Genomic DNA, 20512 nt, shown 5'->3' with positions numbered 1-20512 from the left:
AGGGTCTAAGACAGCCCTCACACAATCCCTCCATGTCGATGGCTATGTCCGGATCTCTCTGCATCCTCGTGGAACGTGGCTGGCCGCCCCGGGAGACGGGATGTGTCCGTGAACGCGGTCCGCGGTCGAGTGTTCTGATTCGGCTGCCTTCGGTTCCACTCGGTTAGGCTCGGGTGCCGCCCGGCCGGAGTTGGCTAGGGGGAAGTAGTGGCCGGTGCTCCTTTCAGGCGCGCGCGTTGCTGGGGTGGGGGTGCTGGTGAGGTGACCTCGTTTGCCCTTGGGTCCCGTTAAAGGCGCTGGTCAGACTCGCTCTTTGTCCTGCGCGCGCGTTTTCCTCCCCTTTGTCCTGGCTCGCCGTTGATTACTTTGCGGTGGTTTTGACGGGTTTTCTTTGCCTAAATTGTTTGCAAATTTGATGAGCCACCTAGATGGGCGCCATTTGTTGTCCTGCCGATTTTGATGCGTGGCTGGGTGGTGTCTAAGGGTGCCAACTAACCTTTAATAGTGGTTGTTGCTGTGGGCTAGTTCACAGCACGAGACTCCTCTCTCTCAGTGGTCGTGACGTCACCACGTGGCAGGCAGGAGTGGTTGGACCACACACACAACTAGCTTGAAACGTTGTCGGCACGCACACGACTGTCCGGTCCGCACACGAACGCTGATCCGAACTCCGCGAGTCGCACACGACTGTTCGCGCCGAGGGGTGAAGGCCAACTGGCGCGTCCTGGTAGGTCCCGTTAGGCTCGAGTCGATCTCCGCTCTCCATGATAATCGACCTACACCCGTTCGAGACACTTACCACCGACCACAAACGCCGACCGGTGAGGCACCGAGGTGGCATAACGACCTGTGCGAGCCACGGGAGCACCTGGGACGACGTCAACTATTGCAAAATGAATTAACTTTGATGCTAATAAAACTGTTAAATTTTTCAACCATTTAAGTCTTAAGTTCCCTAAACCCGCAACCGAGCATATGTGCTCCAGGTTTTGGTCAGTACACAGAGTCCACAAAACTTCATAACCGCAACCCGTGGCTCGTAAGAACACATTGTGCACCACGTTTCAGTTTGACTGCCTCGCCAAAGACAACAACCTGCTCGCGTGATCTCCCGCGCTAGACTCTCCTTGCTGCCCGCTTCATAGTTCGCACAAAAGCAGATCTGTCTCTCTTGAACTAAAGCTTGACCAACTCAGTGATGCCAACTGTCATAAAAACCATCCAGTGCTAATAAACTTGTTCGCCATTTCCCACACAACTCCCCAGCTTAATGAGTTTAGTAAAATTAAATGAAAATTAATGAAACTTAAACTAAAAACTATAATAAAACCTACGTTAAAATTTTTTAAATACTTTTAAAAAGCATTAAAAAAATATTTAAAAATGAATAAACAACAACTAAGCAAATGACAAAAATAAATAATTGACAAGCAAATTTTTAACAAAAAATTGTTTAAAAGAAAAAAGCTTTAAAAGCAAATGACCTTAAACAACTAAAGGAAACATTTTGGCCAGAGGCCTGGTCACATGGTTTTAAATAAGAATGATGTGCTGTGTAGTAAAAGTATTTCTGTACTTAACACTCCACATAAAAAACAATACTTATTCATAACAAATATTATAACTTTTGCCTTGTTTTACTTGTGATGGTAAAAATTACAATGGAAGAGCGAGATTTTACTGATCTGCAATCTCATTTGTTGGTTTGCAGTGCATGATTTGATGTCTTATTTGATAGGCTGTTCTTTAGGTATTTCCTTTTTTTTTTGTAGTGTTCTCAGTGGAAAGTAAAGGTAGGGATGGGTGTGAGAGGGAGGTTCAGAGGTTCTTTTTACAAAGACGTGTCGCGAAGTGAGCAACAGTCCCGTTGAGGCCTCACCACTGTGCCACTGTGTGTGCCCAGCTCCTCCGTCCATCGTGGACCTGCCGGCGGACGTCGCTGCTGAAGAGCACGGGGACGCGGAGTTCAGCTGCAGAGTCGCGGGCGACCCGCGGCCGACGGTTTACTGGTCCATGGGCGGCAGCAGCGCCCTCATGTTCCCTGGGATGAAAGGCAGCGGGTTCCTCGCCTCGAACGTGTCTGACGACCAGCGCCTCTCCCTCCATCTTCAGGTGAGCGAGGCAAGCCAGCTCTCTGAGTGTGTTTGTTGAGGAAATTTATTAACTGCTACAAACAAACTCCCCCCCCCCCCCACCACCACCACCACCCAACCACCACCACAACATTTCCCCCCCCCCTTCCCCCCCCCCCCCCCAATATTTTGAGCTTTACTTAACTACTCTGCATTGATACATTTCTTCCTGAATAAAATATGTGAGGTAATGAGCAAGCTTGGCGTAAAAAATTTTTTTAAGGAAGGGAAGTATTCATTTTCTCACCAGGAATGTAAAAAAAACTAAAATATTTTAATAATCCTTATAAAAATATCAAAATTGCATGTCATTAAAATAAAGAAAAACCCAATTAATACTTAATCTAGGAGTATTGTATTATGTAGAATTGTTTAATTAAATCTAATTTTTTTTTCAGCAATGGGGGGGATTAAATCTCAAATATCGCTAATGTCCAGTACTTAAATATTTTATATTTGAAAAAAAAAAAATGTATGATATAAATGTAATGTTATGGAAAATTCAGAAATTAAAACAGTAACAAACACCTCCTTAGTTTTCTAAGGCTACATTATTTTACTCTAGATATTATTAAAAATTAAGTTTGTTGTTAACCAGCACCTACAGAGCTCTCAAAATGTATTTAACCATTCAGTAAACATTTTGGACAACAAAATCGTTCAGACCCTGAAAATGCAATTTTTTTTTCAACTGGTGTTTTTAGACTAATGTATTATTTTATTATTGACCCGTGGGATCATTATTTATATTCAAGGGGTGGATTCAAGGCATCCTACAAGGATTAAATTTGAAATCTTGGCTGGTGTAGAGATGACACTGGGCTCGTCGCTCGCAGGGCGTGAAGAGGAACGACTCGGGCTCGTGGGTGGCGTGCTGTGCCGTGAGTCCGGCCGGCTCGGCGGTGGGACGGGCCACTCTCACGGTCACCTCGCCGGAGGACCAGCCGCCGCCCATCATCGTGCTGGGGCCGGCCAACCAGACACTGCCGCTCAAGTCTGTGGCGGAGCTGCGCTGCCAGGCCCAAGGCAGCCCCCCGCCCGTCGTCACGTGGTACCACGACGGCCGGGCGGTCGTCCCGGGGCCCCGCCACAACGTCACCCAGGCTGGCCTGCTGCGCATCGCAGGTGTGTGGGCGACGATCGGCTCAGCCTGCTTCCCATCGAAGAAATTTGAATTTTTCCTCACGGGATAATATTACAGTGTTGTATTTTTGTAAGTGAATGAAAGTGTATTTCTCTATTGTTCTGCCAAGAGAGAAAACTTAAATGTTAAGAGCCCAACTTTGTTGAAAGCACAACCATTAGAGCTTTTCTGGAAAGTCAGGGAAGTTGGAAATTGTCAGGAAAATAGTCACTTGAAATCTTGGAAAAGTCATGGAAATTCCTCAGTGATAATCAACCATCCATCAACCAAACTATGAAATAATTTTTTTTTTTCTCAGATGTTTTTTTAGTGCATAAACACATTATTCTAACTATGGAACTACTGGAGGAGAGATTTCCTTTCTTTATTTTGTTTTAAGATAATTACAATATAGGAAAGTTATTTTAAAAAGTATTAGCTATGGAAATTGGAAATTTTGGATTGGGAAAAGTCAGAGAAATTTTATTACAGATTTGTGTGGACACCCTGCATTACTACAAAGAAAAAATGATATAGTTTTGCGAGGGTGTTAAGTGGTTAATGGGGAGAGGGGCACCATGGCTTATAGCTTATAGCAAGTAACTGCATATCTTATCATTTAATTGGAGTGGTTTTTGGAAACCATGGAAACCTGAACTCAGGATGGTCAGGTTGGAAATCAAAGCCAAGTTCACTGCCTCCTGCCCCTATCTGTCAAACAAATCTGTTGATACCTACATGCTCTTTCATTGAACTAGCATGAGGTTTTGAAGTAGAATCTTGGAACAGCCATACACTTTTTGTTGCTAAGTTTTTTTTTTTTTTTTTTTTTTTTTTTTTTTTTTTTTTTTTTTTTTTTTTTTTGCTGTCACGCTGATGGCCAAAATTCAACAGCAAGGAAATGGATTGTAGGAAAGCGACATGCATTGTAGTGGTAAAGAGTATGCCAGTACCAATTTAGAATGTTAATTTATAACAATTTGTATTGTGCATTTCCCCAGTTTTTAGTGTTTATTTTCATGTAATTATGATTTCATTATTCATTTTGGTATTTTGCATTTACATGACTTCACATTCTTTTTAGATGTATATTTAAAATCATTTAATGTTAATTTATGTGCAAAAATTTGTTCAACTATTTTTGTAACAATAATTTTTACTTAAATCAATATGTTTAGTGTTAAGAAAATTAAACTATATAGAAAGAGCTTAAAAACCAGTAAAAAGCCAAAATTACTACTATCTGGAATAAAAACAAAATATTTTACACATTACATTACATTACATTTCACCATCAGATTGATTTTTTGATTATCAAACGAAATCTAATTTTTCATTTATTTGGTATAAACCTATGGCAGGTGGTGGTGTGTTGCAAACCATGGATGCTTCTGTTCCTCCAAACTGTACATATTTATCTACCTGCTTTTTGACTGATATAAGAGTCACTGAAAGGGATTATTAGGAGCAGACATTTTTTGTGAAAAAAATCTGCTTGCTCATTAGACTGCAACATGGTATGCCCTGGAAGTGGTTTCTTTCTAATAATTGGCTGCCATCTGTGAAAGAAGCCATTGCCTTATGTGCCCACAATACTCAGAAGGCATTTCTTCTGTGCCAGAGTTCTGTGATTTATGGGCTGACAGTAGACTTGTAGGTACCTTAAAATAACTCAACCAATATCGAAACACAGACTATGCTAGTGTTTTCACTCTCAGCTAGTCTCTAAATCTTTTTTGCGAAAAATACAGATCTCTAGGTTTTGTTGTTTGAGTTCACAACACTTGCTCATGATTTTTCGTTATAAGTTCACTATCCCCAAATACTAAGGTGGTAACTGTTTTTTGGAGTGTGCTGAAGGAAGGGGGGTGTGTGTGTGTGTGGAAGCCCAGGATGTGTTTTCCACCCTTCACTGGCCGCTACCACTCCGTATCCTTCAGTAAGATCCGTGTGATGCCGGCAGATCTGGAGAAGCAGGACCGCGGGCTTTACACCTGCGTGGCCTCGTCTCGCACCGGCAAGTCCACGTGGAGTGCGACGCTCCGTCTCGAGTTGCCGACCAACCCCAACATCCACTTCTTCCGGGCCCCGGAGCCGGCCATGTACCCCGGGGCCCCGAGCCGGCCCCACGTCGTCAACAAGACAGACACCTCTGTCACCATCTCCTGGACCCGCAACAACAAGATTGGGTCCTCTTCCTTGCTGGGATACCAGGTACCTCTCGTGCACACACCTGCTGTTTATTCTGTTGTGCAACGTGCTGGGATCACAATCCTGCCTTGAATACTACAGTAAAACCCTAGGGCAACAAGAACAAATAATCCTGTGCTAAAACAGAAAGCAGGAGGAAAATGATGATTCATTGTAAAACTAAGAAACCAGGAATGAGTTGCAAAAACATCATTGAATCATTTAATACCTCAAAAGGACTTAAAATTGCCAACCAATTGAACACTATTCAAAATATAGGTAATACAAGTGTAATAAATAATAATTGATACAAACCCAGTAAAACATAATTGATTACTAGAGAAAAGATGATAATCAAAGTACATGATTAACAACAAGGTTCAATCAGCAATAAAGGATTCAATATAAAATTTTACTAACAAATAGTATTACGTAAGGGAATCAAAACAACAGGCAACAGATCCAGTGAGCTCAAACTGCACAAAATCTAACTAAGACCTTATTGTCCAAACAATCAATCATTTTAAAAATTGAAAGAGGGACAGATGGATAGTAGAAATGTATCGTTATTCTCTCAGGAAAAAAAAATAAAAAAATGCATTAACCTTGCATTGTATGAGAAGGTGTTTTGCAGGGTGATACACCAAGCCTAATCATGGCAAAATCCCATGAACACATTACTCGAACAGCAAAGAGCAACAACAACAGTAAACAGTTGAAACCAGTACAGATGGCGGTGAGTCAGAAAGAAATTTAAAGACATATTAAGATTTATTTTACATGGTATGACCACACATACCTATAGAGAACAAGAAACTAAAATTTATGATTCTTCTGTGACTCACCTTGGATACACTCGATGCAGTGCTGAAGTGCTAATCACAGTTAACACTCAGACAGGAATCAGTTGTTCAGAAATATAAATCCTTTTTATTTAATCGGGCTTGCTAGCTGTGTCTGCGCAAACCCGATGAAAAATGCTATAGAGGGGCGGACAAAAGACAAGAGGGAACGAGTGGTGTGAGGGGTGGAGGGTAAGGAGGGGAAATGCAAGGAGGAAGATGATATGCCTATGAGGACACCAATTGTTGTTTTTTAATCTTTAACACCAGGTGCATAGGTATAGCAGAGAGAGTGTAGCAGGCAGTTCTCCTGAGTAAGCCCACTGTTTGACCTCTGTTAGTGGATAGCAGAAAGAATGCTGCGGAAACTTCAATTTAATTTTTATGTAAACTGGAATAAAAAATGTTGAGGGGACACAAAGTGAGGTTTTCGAGAACTCTTTCACCTAAAAATTTCATAAATGCTGTTTTAATGGTGTGTAAACGATCAAAAAATTAATTGATTATAATCTAAGCCAAAAAATTTAAGAATTTTAAATAAAAGTTGATATTTATCATGTAAAATAGGCATAATCACACAGTCACAATAAAGATTGATTTCAAGGAGTGTTTGTGTCGTTGAAGGTTTATTCTGTTATACATTGTATTTGTGTTGCTTCTAAGAAAATTATGTGTGTGCATGCATAGTCTTTGGCTAAAAGTGTGTCATTATTAATAAAATAAAAGCTTTTATTTTAGTAAGGTCAATATTGTTTTTAGATAAATTTTTTTTGGGTGCATATTTTAGTTTTTAAAAATTGATGTGCTAGGAAGAATGAACATTACGCCACTGAGACCTACATGCATCAAATAGTTATGAAAATTGGGCCAATTAGAACACACTAAGCTGTGCCTTGTTTAAAACAGTCATTTCCTTCCTTCCTGAAAAGTTGTGTATTGAAACTTTCTAATGTTTCTGCAGTGGTGCTGAAATGTGTGTAAAACTTAAGTGCTGCACGATAAGTAAGGTCATAACCCTCGACCTACCAGTATAGGAATTCAGGAACTCTGTTTCTCCGTCCATCAGGAATTTGTAATTTTGGTAAAAGTAAGGTGGGAAGGAAAGAGTGGGAGAGAGAGCCCTGTGATATGTGAACATATAAATCACTTTGCAATCGCTTTAAATTTTTGACGTGATAACATAACGAAAAAGCATGACTCATTGTCACGTTCCGCTGCGTGGAGCACAGTGCGCATGCGTGGATAGCGTTAGCGATGGCAGCAGCGGCCACGAAGCGAGCATAACGTTCGGGGACTTTTCGAATGGGGCTGTCTTCGGTTTATGCGCCAGTTTTTCTCCATTCCTCGTCGAGGGAGAAGCGTTGGCGGTCTGTAGAGTAGCGTGTTGTGTTCGTCTCGCCGATCGTAGCCTTTCTTGTTTATAATTTTTTTGACATGATAATGTCTTATAAATCAATGAATGCCGGCTGCATGCACGAAAAAGCATGACTCATTGTCACGTTCTGCCTGAGCCTAGGGTGCAAGCGAAAGCGCGGAACAAGCGATAGCGAGGCACGATCAGCCTAAGCATTCGGCTTGTGACGCATCTACCTATCTCTCTTCCACTCACGTTATCACGTAAAATTATCGTCCGTAAACCGACTTTACAAACAACCCCCTTTTTAGTCAAAACATATTCATATTTCTGACTGCTTCGCATCGTATTAATTTTAAATAGCAGTATGTGTTTTCAGTCGTTATTAGAATTCAATAAATGAGTCAGCAACCATACGTGCTGCTCTCTTCTGGCAATTGCATTAACCATTTGCTTGCCGTGTCACAATCAATTGTAGCGTCTCTAATCATTCCAGCCCGCCAATATAAATGCATCTAACATTTCTTCGACACTGCTACTGCCTGTTGTCGCAGAATAGAAATGTATGACCTATAGCTAGGGGTATGCAAAATTCGCATTTGCGATAAAACAATTTTTTACACGAATTTTGACATTTAAAGCGAATAATCACGAATTTGCAATAAAATCATTTTTACGGGAATTTTAACATTTTAAAACGAATAACCCCGATATCCACATTATAGGATACTATTTTTACGCGAATCTTAACGTTTAAAAACAAATGAACCCGATATACAGAACTATTTGATTAAACTATGCTAAAAATACGTACTTCTGACGAAGTCCATAAGGTAGGCCTAACCTGGTGCAGAATTAGTAAACACAACACGGCCGCCATAATTCAACTAGAGTACCATGCGCTGCTTCCTCTCACACGCGAACATGTGACGATGTTTTTAGTATTTATGGTTAGAAAAACGGTGTAAACATGAATAGAGGTGAAATTGAATGTTTTGAATAACTTGAACGATGTGAGCAAAGACGTGAGTACCTATAGTTTGATACACTTGTACACAAAATATCAAACAAATATGCAGTAGCTACACGACATGTCGTTACTCGCTGAGCTCACACATTGATGCAATCAGCAGCAGCAGTGCAGCTGGCAGCCGGTAGGCTGCGCGCGCAGTCACGCTCACGCACACTCACACAAAGTCACAACAAAACAAAGCTGTTTACGGCCGTGCCTGCGCGTGGTTGAATACGACAAACTTGTAAACGGTATGAATTAAACTTGCGTGGCGTGGTAGTTGTGCTCTAATACTTACGTGGCGTAGGCCTGCATACTTATCCGAAGTAATAAATATTTTTATCAAAAATGCGTTAATTTACCGTAATTACTTTTGTTGACAAAAATGCCGAAACCTGTAGTGACTGCCAAACAACTGTCACTTCAAAGAATAGTTTCACAAGCCCAAGCAAAGTTGACTTCTTTAATGGCACAGGATCCCAGCAAAAAAAATGTTTGAACACCTTAAAGTATTGGATCCAAAATATATCATCCTAGCAACAGTAAACCCAAGCCTGGTTGAAAATATTAGAAATATTTTTGGATTTATTTCACTGGATACTGAAGAAATAACTTCAGGTTTCTGTCAGTTGCAAGCGGCACTGAACCAGCAGGTTTCAGAAAGTAATCGCCCAGACATTCTCACAGCTTTGAGAGTTGTTAAATTAACGAGGCCAGATTTTGCGACCAAGTGTTTCGAAGCGATTTGGTTCCCTTGTGCCAATGTTGACTGTGAACGGTTCTTGTCTGAGTACAATACAGTGTTGACGGATAGAAGAACAACACTCACAGAGTCAAAACTTGCAACAATGGCCATATTTTCTTTTGAAGATTTGAGCTGTGAATAACTTAGTGAACATAGCCTACTTACTGTGTTGTTTTTAATTGATATTCATTTATTTTAAGTTAACTTTCATTTTAAATAGTGTTTGCTGTGTTTATTAACTGTTGTAATAATTTTGAAGCAGTAAGGTTTTAGTTTGCCAAAGGTTTGAAGTGAACAATTCAGTGAGTACAGTAAGTATTTAAATAAGAATTGAGAAATGACTTCATACTTCTCCAAATACTGGACATTCAATTTCAATTATACCTTTCTAATGTCATCTTTTTTTAATATTAAGTAGTTAGTATTTGGTGTGTATTAAGTGTTAAAACAATTTTGACGACACTTGAGATATAAAATTGGTATTACTGTTATCCATTTTGGTAGTCAAAATAACCTCCCTTTCAGTGAAAAATAACACAGATTTCCCAGAAAAATAACCTCGAATTCTGTGAACAAATAAACACGAAAAGTGCATACCCCTACCTATAGCTCACGCGAATGAAGTTTGTGCAGTCCCAGTATGTGTTGGCGCAACGTTTAGAGGGATGATCCCTAGATCATTATTGGGCTATGATAATTGGATCGGAGATTGAAGAGTAGAATGGTGCAAATGGCCATTAGACCAGATTTATAAATAACGCTACGAAAGCTATGACGTAACAACACAACACGCAACCAAGGCAAGAAAATCACAATCGTTTATAATAAAGAACAAATAACGCAAGATGTCACCAACCTTACAACTTGAAATTGTACAATGGTAGAAAAAAATTCTTCCCAGGCTTCTTTCAATTTTATCATAAAAATATGTGAAAATATCATTACTTTGATTGAAAGGTGTTATTTTAAATATTCACATTGCTATATTGCATGGATTGCAGTATTGGTATCCAGTAAATGTATATTGCATGGCCAGGTGGAGATGTTTGACCCGGGGCAGACGAGTGGCTGGACGGTGGTGGCCCACCAACTAGACGACACGGTGTACACCCAGCGCGGCCTGGTGCGCGGCGCTCGCTACCTGTTCCTGGTGCGCGCCGAGAACCTGCACGGCATCTCCCCGCCCAGCCCCGTGGTGGAGGCGACCCTGGCGTCCCCTGACCCGGGCCTGCAGGAGGCCTGGGGCAGCCTGCTGGGGGGCCGTGTGGTCGAGCTGACGGACGCAGAGCCCGCCTCGCCCACGTCCGTGACGCTCACCTGGGAGGTGCGTGCCTCTCACTGCAGCCACGTGTGGAGTCCCACTAATCCCAACCAATTGGAGCCAAGACCTGTTTGGATTACCATATTTTTTTGTGTTAACCGAACAATTACCATTATGCAAAAGCATGCAATTAAAAACATCCCTATAAGCATTTATTTACCACGTAACACAGCCTATAACACTTTTAAAACAAAAAAAAACAATCACTATTCATGATAATTGGGTGAAGATATCAAAACTAATTTTTAAAATACTAAAAATTCTAATTTAAAAATACTTTTCACCTTAACCTTGTTTGAATTAGCCGGTTATTGACATTAGTGGGGTTTGGTCATGCGGGACTCCACTTTAATTGTCCTAATAACTGTCGCATATGCTTTAAAATGTTAAACCAAGTTTTCCTAACACTGGAATGAATACTTTTCGGGAAGCCAACCCTCACATACCTCGACCAACATAGGTATGTACACAGGGTGGTCCATGTATGCACACAACCACCGATTATGTCTGAATATGACACTCACTTCTTTCACACGGTTTAAAAATATCGTAAAATGAATTTAGAGGTAGAGTGCGGGAGAGACTGCTTAGTACCAAATTTTTTTGGCCAACAGCTACCGTACCTGCGAACTCGTGACACGGCCTTTGGTTAAAAGCATCAAGAAATCTTGCCAAAAAAGATAATGGCAGGGAACAGATTTTTCCATTTAATAAATCAAGGTTGTGGGAATGGGACAACCCATTCAAAACTTTTGCCACACCTATGATGACCGAGATTAACAAACCATTTAAAACTTTTTTCTTTCGCTCCCTTTCCTCCCCTTCTCTTACCTAGGGTGGCTCTAATGTAAGTTAGTTCATATGATTTTTCACATTAATAAGTAAATTTAAATTTTTAATTTATGAATTCTTTTTTAGTTTTATTATTGATACGTTGTCTTTGCTATTATGCATACAAAATTTGAACCTGAAACTTGACTCATCTCAACTTCCAGTAAAGTACAGACAAGCACGGTCATGCAACTCTAAAATCTTGGCCTCACATTTGGGAGCACTCGGGTTTGAATCCCGGTCCAACTATCCTGATTTTGGTTTTTCATGGTTTCCTTAACTCACTCCTAGTAAATTTTGGGATGTTTCGTTGAGATATGCTGTGACCAATTTCTCCTCCAGTTCTCCTGGCATGCATGGTGTTTGCCTGTGTCTAATGATGATGTTGTCTACAGTAAAACACTTTTAAACAAAAGGTTTCCACTTCAAAAGTTTTTCTTTAGCTATAGTAAGTATACAAAATTGTAATACTTTCCTTATAAATATAGGTACATTATTTAGCCCTGTTAAGAATTTTCTGGTTAGTAAGTCTTAGTTCTTTAATTTTCTTTGAAACTTATATAATATGTAACTCATAAAATATATATAGGTATCCTATACAGTCAGCTGTGAGTGCCTTGAATTTTATATTTGCTACCAGGGTGCTCGCGTTCCTCCTTGTTCAACCAGCAGCATAGAGAGCGCTGTTGATACAGTCCCTGTATTTCCTGCAGAGATAGTGCTACCTGTTATGAATTCCATATTTCGTTCAGAGATTTGGCATGTTATTTTTAGAAAATTGTCTTCTTTCTCTCTCTGTGCCATTTTACCCCTTATGATATACATACTTATAAGGTTGAGGTTTGAATTGACAAAGAAGTTTCACTTCTTTCACATGTACTGAGTTACACGCGCTCTTTTTTTTTTGGTCACATTGTTTTACTTGGTAAAGAAACTTCACTTGCATGGAAGAAAATCTGTCAACTTCTTCGGGATGAGAACCTATAATTTGCTTTGTATTCTTTGTTTTGATTGTAATACAGCTAGCAGTTCAATCTATGATTGTTGATGTCTTGCTGAAAATAGATAATGTATTCAGAAGATGGCTTTGAGCAAAAACATTGCATGCATGTCTCCTGGTTTTAGTGTCAAGGAACCATGACATAAATATAAGTGATTAGGATTTCTTTCACTGTGTGAAAGGAATCCTAAACACTCATATTTATGAGTTCATAGTTCATTTCATAGTTTCAAACATTATAACTCTAAGAATAATGGACTTTCAATTCATTTTAGGTTTTTGCACAAGCTACAGATGCATTTGATGCTTAACACAAAATCTAAAAATAAAAATAAGTGGACATACAATGCTTGTGTTATAAGGAATTAAAAATTTGTTCTGTATTTGCCAAGTATTTATAAATAATTTAGAATATTCTGTTGAACCACTCACTTTTAACTATATATTTAACTATTATAATAAGTCAAATTATAAAAATGATATATTTCAGCTATTTTATAATAGATAACATTATCGAAAGATCTTGAGATAAAATAATAAACTAATACGTTTTTAGAAACATATATTTTGATTATATATAAAAAAGAAGTTAAAACGTCTATTAGTTTGTAAATACAGTGTAAACTCTTTATAATGTAACTTGATTTAACGACAAACTCCTTAAAACTTCGAAATTGCTTGACTTTGGTTGGTTTACCTTGTTTTCTATACAATAATACACTCTATATAGCGTTACGCTCACTCTATTTAACGACAACAATACGGCATTATAAATCTTTAAGCAGTACTTTCTAAGTTGCCGAAGTTGATAAGAACTGCAGCTGTGTACGTTCTTTTGTTGCTGTATTATCTAGCACGTGTTTACTTAGACTGACGTACCGGAGATTCTAAGAAATTTTGTCTTTTGTTTTTGTATGTTGAACTTGCAAATGTTTACCTCGGTCACTAGACTTTAGTCAAGTTTTTACACGTTATCATTATCTCAGTGGCTTACAGACTTTCGAACTGTAAACATGGCGAGTAAATGAAAATATTTGTGTATTGACAAAATTTTTTTATTAATATGCTCAATAGAGGCGGGAGAAAAGATCAGTGACGTTGGAAGACACTTTGGATTTAGCCGCTCTACCGTGTCTACAATATGGAATCACAAAAAAAAAATTCTGCAAGCAGAGGAGGATGGAAAATCTGCTAAGAAATTAAAGAAACATCAATACGAAGATCTGGATCAAGCGATGCTATCATAGTTTTTTAGACATGTAAAATGTGTACTATATTAGTAAATACATATTATTATAGAATAGTAACTTGATACCTTTTATTTCTCTCCATTTAACGACAACTCTCTATAACACCGAAAATTCTCAGTCCGTTAAGTGTCGTTATATAGAGTTTACACTGTAGTTGTTTCTTGTAAATAAACATCATAAAAGGATCATGTGGTCAATATTTTCCCTAGGTGTTCAGCTCAGACTACGTAGAAGGATTCTACGTGTACTCGCGCTGCCTGGACGCCAGGAACTCTACAGGATTGTACACAACACAGAAGGTGCCACATTCTGGCGGCACGTCAATATGCGAAGTGACGGACCTGTCGGTTTTCAGTCGCTACGAGTTCTTCATCGTTCCTTTCTTCAAGAGCGTCAATGGCTGGCCATCCAATGCCAAGACAGTCCGCACTCTGGATGGTTGTAAGTGTACAGAACTACCTGCTGCTTACTTGACTTGGTCTTTGGTGTGTGTTTGCTTCCACATCAGACAATATCCTGGTGTCCTTGTGGCCATTACAACCTTGCACTGCGTTATGTATGGAAGTTAATTAGCTGATCATTACTAACGACTTCCCCATTTAAGTAGACAGTATTCACTGGTGGAAGTAAATGTAGTGAGTTAATAATTTAGCTGTGGGAAACTAAAACTGCATCTTGTAAACATTGAGGATGTGTAGATTTAAGAAGTATCGAACGCATGTTTGCTGCTTGAAAGTAAAATTATTATCTCTTTAAATAAAATGTTTTACGTGGTATTCCAGTGCCTTCCGAGCCACCCTCCCACTTGGAAGCTGTTCTGATCAACTCCACAGCTGTGTACATAAAGTGGAAGCCCCCGGCAATATCCTCGTACAATGGAATCCTCACCAGCTATCAGGTATTCATGCCTTCATGGTGATGGTCATGTGGCTGCGGACTGCTGCCTTCAGCAATGGTCTGCAACCTGTAGCCCGCGGGCCATTTCGGCCTGCCAGGAATTGTTTTTTGGAGCTTGCAGACTATATTTTAGCAATAGGGATCGTTATATTTCCCAAAACCTTCACAACATCTGATAGCGGTTTTGTGACTTCTCATATTGGATGCATTTTATAACTGATTCAAGAAATCTCGCCGAAGTTCATTCCATCATTAAACTAGCGATAAAAATTGTGAACCCTAGTACTCAGTCTCCGAGTTGCTGTAAATAGTATAAAGTTCCTATAATATCTTTGCCACTAGCATGGATCCAATCATAGTAAACGCTCACCAGTCCGCGTCCTTGAGAATTATAACCTTCAGATTTTTTAAAAATTCAGATTTCTGAGCGACATCTAGCTGGAGGAGAAGTTTTACAAATAAAGCAGTCAGAGTGTGCATTTTGTAAGTGGCTAGTGAACTGTCACCACACAGTTTTCATGTGTCTAACTTAACAGGTTTTTATGAACAAACTGTGCCCTAATATTATTTTGGCATGAGATTTCCCACACTTTCAACTGCCACATTCCATAACGAAACTGCAGTCATCACTGGTGTTTCGAAGTGTGACTTTATATTTTCATGTTAATTTTTATACAAGGAACTGATGAGAAAGATTGTAGCCTTTCCTCACTTGAAGAAGAAGAAGAAGAAGCCGAAGAAAAAAAGGGGGGATTTCAGTAGACGGGAGAGAAACATGAATTTAAAAAAAATAGAAATTTTTCTGTAGTACAGTAGAATCTCGTTATAGCGAGCATGGTAATAGCGAGAACACGGCTATAACGAGGTATTTTTGAGGAATTTACGGCGTGATCGCTTGAAGCGCGCTTTTGTTATTTGTCTGTTTTATCTCCACCCCTCTCGCTCGCCACTAGACATCTTGCCGTTGACGCCTGTCACATTCTTCAGCCTTGCAGTCGCCACCTAAGTGCGTGGCTTTAAAAATAGAATCCCGTCCTTTCTTTTTTTTATCAAACTTCCGTCGGCGCTAGAGCTGTAGCAAACCGTATGTATTCGGTACTGAGTAACGGGTGCACCATCAAGTAACGAGTTACGAAACGTTACACACAGCTGCATCTCGTTACTCACATTTTTCGTATGTTTTACGCATGCACGCACATATTAGATGAATGTACGTTACAAAGAACGAGGTTTGTTTATTAAAGTATAATTTGGAAATTCGTCGTCCAAGTTTTTTTACTGTTTATTAAAGGTATTGTGTGTGTAGACAAAGTTTGAGATTGGAACAGAAACAACGTAAGAAAGTATTTTTTACAAATTAGAAATATGTATGTTTTTGTTTTTTATTATCGCGTATTTTCACGTTTTTTGTTCTTATCTTAAAAGAGATAATATAAAAAAAGCCGCTCTAATGAGATTTAATTGTTTCTTGGTTAACAAAAACTATTAATTCTCAAATATTGTTAATTGTTTATATTCTATTTATTATTATTTACGCGACGTCATACTGTACGCGTACGCAATACGACTGGATTCGTTGCTGCAACATAACATAGCATGTTATGCGGTATCAGAAGTAACGAGTAAGGTAACGATAGTAACGAGTACTAATTGTTATAGTAACAAATACATACGGGTACACATTTTTTTGGTTACTTTTACACCTATAGTAGGCACTAGGTACCGTATTTATTTCCGAATCGCTAGGACAGTTTTCTTGTAACTTTTGTTTCGGTCAGTTGTTGGGGTATCTGTCCGGGAAAGGGGTGGTGATTGTTTGAGTTTAATCCCAAATTTATTTTCTAAAAAAGTTGACAGGTTTCTTTAAATGAAAAAAGTATAGTTTTCCAGCGATTATTTCGTTTGAGGCGTACGTGCGTTGCCGTACTCCTGCTTTTTTGTAAGGAATTAAATTGTCACGCTATACTAGCACCACCTGTTAGCAACATCCCGAACCAACATGGCCGCTAGCAGACAGCCCGCGTCGACAATAGATAGCAACACAATGCTGCGTCGGCCGCAGGCTGAGATGCTATACTTACGTGGCGTGGTAGGGTATTCTATTCTGGTTATTTTGACGCAATCGGTGATCGCATCCGTACTTATGGGGTATCGTTTTAAAGAGAATTCACACATCTGCTCACAGAAATTAAGATTTCGTTAATATAACCTGTTATTTTCCAAATATACATGTTTAAACACAATTTTTATGCTATTTTCGGTTAATTTTTATTTTTTGGGGGCCAAAATTTGTCCAATTCGGTTATAGCGAGGACACGGTTATAGCGAGGATCAAACCAGGAACCGTGACACCTCGCTATAATGGGACTCTAGTGTAGTGTCCTAATAGGAGGTCTTGTTAATGGGAAGGGGGAGACAAGTGTCCAATCATCTTTCATTTTATGGCTTGAAAGACCCTTAACCTCGATTTTGACACTTCGTCGCCTGAGAATTGGAGTGTTCTATGTCCATTGAAGTCGGAACTGAGATATAAGCATTTGAAAGTTCAAACAACTATGATTATCATGACATAGAACAAAATAATATTGGTCTTAAATTAAGAACAAACATTTTTATGTGAGTAGACGTGTGTGGATATAGTACAAATGAATACTAATATTAATTTTGTGTCCATAGCATCAAAAACCTAAAAAGTGGACATAGAACACTCCACTACTCAGGCGGCGACTTGATGACATCAAGTTATAGGTTAATGCATGAAATAATCAGTTATTTTCTGCCTGCAGTTACAAACGAAAACCTTTCGAAAAATTTCTGACTGTAGCAGATATTACTCTATACTTACTCTTTTAACCTATAATTTGGATGTTCAATAAATCCCTAAAGAGCAAATTTCTCAATTTACTTAGAAATCAACTCTAATTAACTGGAAAATTTTACTAAAAGGGTACAATTGTATGAATTTACAGTTATTTATATTTATAGTTATGAATTTATAGTTAAGTGAGTTTGAATGTATAGCTGAAAAGAAGGTGGGAGGTGGTGGAGGATAAGTGCTGAAGTGTACTGCCACGGTCCAGCCAGCAAGGGAGCCTCGCTTGTGCGTGCGCCAGGTGGTGATAACGAGCGGGGGCAAGGGGGACGCCCAGGTGCTCAGCAACGTGTCGGTGGACGCGGCGACGCCGTCGCTGCTGCTCACCAACGTCACGGCCGGGGTGACGTACCTGGTGCGGGTGGCGGCGGTGACGCGGGCAGGAGCGGGGCCGGACAGCCCACCGGCCACGCTGCGGCTGGGGCCTGCCTCCAAGCTGTCCCTTAAGAACCAGCAGTACAGGTGGGTGGCTGCTCCGCTGACGTGGTTCACTGCTGCCTTCCCGCACCGGGCATCTCCATCCCGTAGAAGAACGGTGGCCAACTTTACCCTCTTTTGAGGGCCACATATCTTTTTCAAACTAATCTGCAGGCTATATACACGTGAATTAATAATGCATTTTACAATTTGTTGTGTTTCCCCTATGTTCTGTACAGTGACTAATAAATAAAAAATATGCAGCATGTGATGAAGTAATTCATTTAAAAATAGTAATTAAAAAAAGGGGGTTTGTCTGTAAAGTCGGTTCACGGATGATGATTTTACGTGTTAACGTCATATCAAAAAGTTTTTAAATTGCTGCTTTTAAAAAGCCCGTCTTAACCTGTTTGATAAAATAGAAGATTTTCTCGCACCATGGTTGGCTGGTTCTTGCACGCTCGGCTCGGGCGGAACGTGACAATGAGTCATGCTTTTTCGTGCGTGCAGCCGGCTTTCATCGATTTATAAGACATTATCACGTCAAAAATTAATTAAATATATATGCATTATTATTTAACATAATTTAGATTACGCAAATAGGAAAATCAGTTTTGAGAATTTCTGTCATAATACTGTGGCTTCTAAACACTGTACCTGACAACTTTATTCCATAAAGGCAATTAATGCCCAATAGTATACCTGATAATATTTCTTTGCTGAAAGATTTTTAGGCGGGTTGGGCAAAATGTGACCCGCAGGCTGTCAGTTGGCTATTACTGCCATAGAGTATAGCAGTAGAGCGCTGGCATGGCTGTGCAGTACCTAATTTTTGTGCCCAACATCTACCATGCTTACAAATACGTGACACACCCACTGACTAATCAATATCAAGGATTTTTATCTTCATACTAAAAAGGAAACGTTGGGGAGGAAAATTTTATATTTTTATTTATTAAATCAAGTGGTTGGCTGTTGGCTACTTGGTCACGGGAATAGGACACTCATTACTAGAACACTAACCATGCATGTGTCTGTTTGCTTATGGCACTCGCAAGACTCTCTTGAAGGCTAATACACTGTTCCTGAGAACTGTAAATAGTTTTCTAAAGTTCCTGTCCAATGTTCGTCAATAGCATTTATCTTTCTATTTAATAATGTAGTGTAGTTTCAGGCAGAGTTGTTTTTGGAGTTATAGGAATGTCATGACTATATTACCGATAAAAAATGTTTCTTGCTTCACTTGTATTTTATTTTTATCTTCTAATTTTGGAGCAACCCTTTTAAGGCTCAAAAGAACTATTAAAATCATTTTACTATATGTTATGTATATGTTCTGAGACAATGAAATATTATATCTAACTCTCAGCCAAACAATCTGTAATGTTTTTTTGGAGATGACATTTGATTCACATGTACAGTAGGTAACCCTCATCTGTATTTATTCTTTCTGTAGAACAGCTTATTCCAACATGTTTTAAATACAATTTTACTGTACATAAATTTTTCTTTGTTATTACTGTTAAAACTTTATTGACGATCAATAATTGCAAAAATTACTAATCCGGAATGGAAGTGGTTGGGATCGTGCCAGAGTAAGGACCTTTCGCGGTATTTATTTGTTACTAGCTGCAGTACCCGGCGTTGCCCGGGCTGAACACAGGGTGAAGGGGACCTTTTTCGAAATCAGATGTAGTTATTAATTGTCTTCTTAATTTGAATGTCAAGTGTGCAAAATAATTTAAATCACTTTCAGATCCCGACAGTCGTTCTGCCAGTGTATAGTTATTTACCTGTATATATCTAAAAATTGGTGGTCTGTATGTAATCTAGACTCTATAAAGCACTATAGAAAAAAAGCTTAAAAATAAAAGATTTCTAATATTGAAAAGATTCCATTATCTAGTTAATGCTCGGCATGCATTGCAATGTCTCATTCAGTTTTGTTTTGTAATATGTTTGAAGTAGTTACACATATACAAATCATCTATCCATCTCTCTAAATATATATTTATCTCTATATACATCTATAAATATCTATGTATCTCTCTATCTCTATTTATCTCTTTATATATACATATATAACTCCCACTATATCTATCTCTTCTATATATAAATCTTTATATAGCTCTATACATCTATATATCTCTTTATCTAACCCATTTCATTCTCTATACCTCGCTCTATCTCAACTTATCTCTCTGTATCTTTCTATCTCACTCTATATATCACTCTATCTCTGTCTTTTAATATTTAAATAAATTGTGTCATGCGTGCGCACTTATAGGCCCTACAACAAAAACAGACGAAGTACCGCTATATAATAATAAATAAACAAATTTTTTGAAACGATTTGTGATCCAACTATTGTAAAATAGTTATACCGTCTCAGAAACCTTCACGGGCATGCGCATAACAACTCACCAAAATCTCATCGCAATCGGATGAATGGTATAGGAACGCATACGGCACAAACAAACGAAAATTAAAGACATGACAAACGCATCAAACGATGGTGCGTTTAAA

The 20512-nt window shown here is 39.0% G+C and overlaps 1 protein-coding gene across 1 annotated transcript in view; it reads left to right on the top strand.

Annotated features, from left to right (window-relative positions):
• LOC134530796 (roundabout homolog 2-like) overlaps positions 1 to 20512 on the top strand; it is a 347447-nt gene that overhangs the window by 309624 nt on the left and 17311 nt on the right. Inside the window, exons 6-12 of the mRNA XM_063366006.1 lie at positions 1904 to 2112; positions 2969 to 3257; positions 5219 to 5469; positions 10435 to 10722; positions 14010 to 14241; positions 14583 to 14698; positions 17811 to 18031. Of these exons, the coding sequence (XP_063222076.1) occupies positions 1904 to 2112; positions 2969 to 3257; positions 5219 to 5469; positions 10435 to 10722; positions 14010 to 14241; positions 14583 to 14698; positions 17811 to 18031 (1606 nt within the window). The remainder of the gene's footprint in view (positions 1 to 1903; positions 2113 to 2968; positions 3258 to 5218; positions 5470 to 10434; positions 10723 to 14009; positions 14242 to 14582; positions 14699 to 17810; positions 18032 to 20512) is intronic.

The sequence above is a fragment of the Bacillus rossius genome, chromosome 3 (genome assembly GCF_032445375.1).
Source record: "Bacillus rossius redtenbacheri isolate Brsri chromosome 3, Brsri_v3, whole genome shotgun sequence".
NCBI lineage: Eukaryota > Metazoa > Arthropoda > Insecta > Phasmatodea > Bacillidae > Bacillus > Bacillus rossius.
Note: the sequence above shows the minus strand (reverse complement) of the source record. Positions and strands in the feature narration are given on the sequence as shown.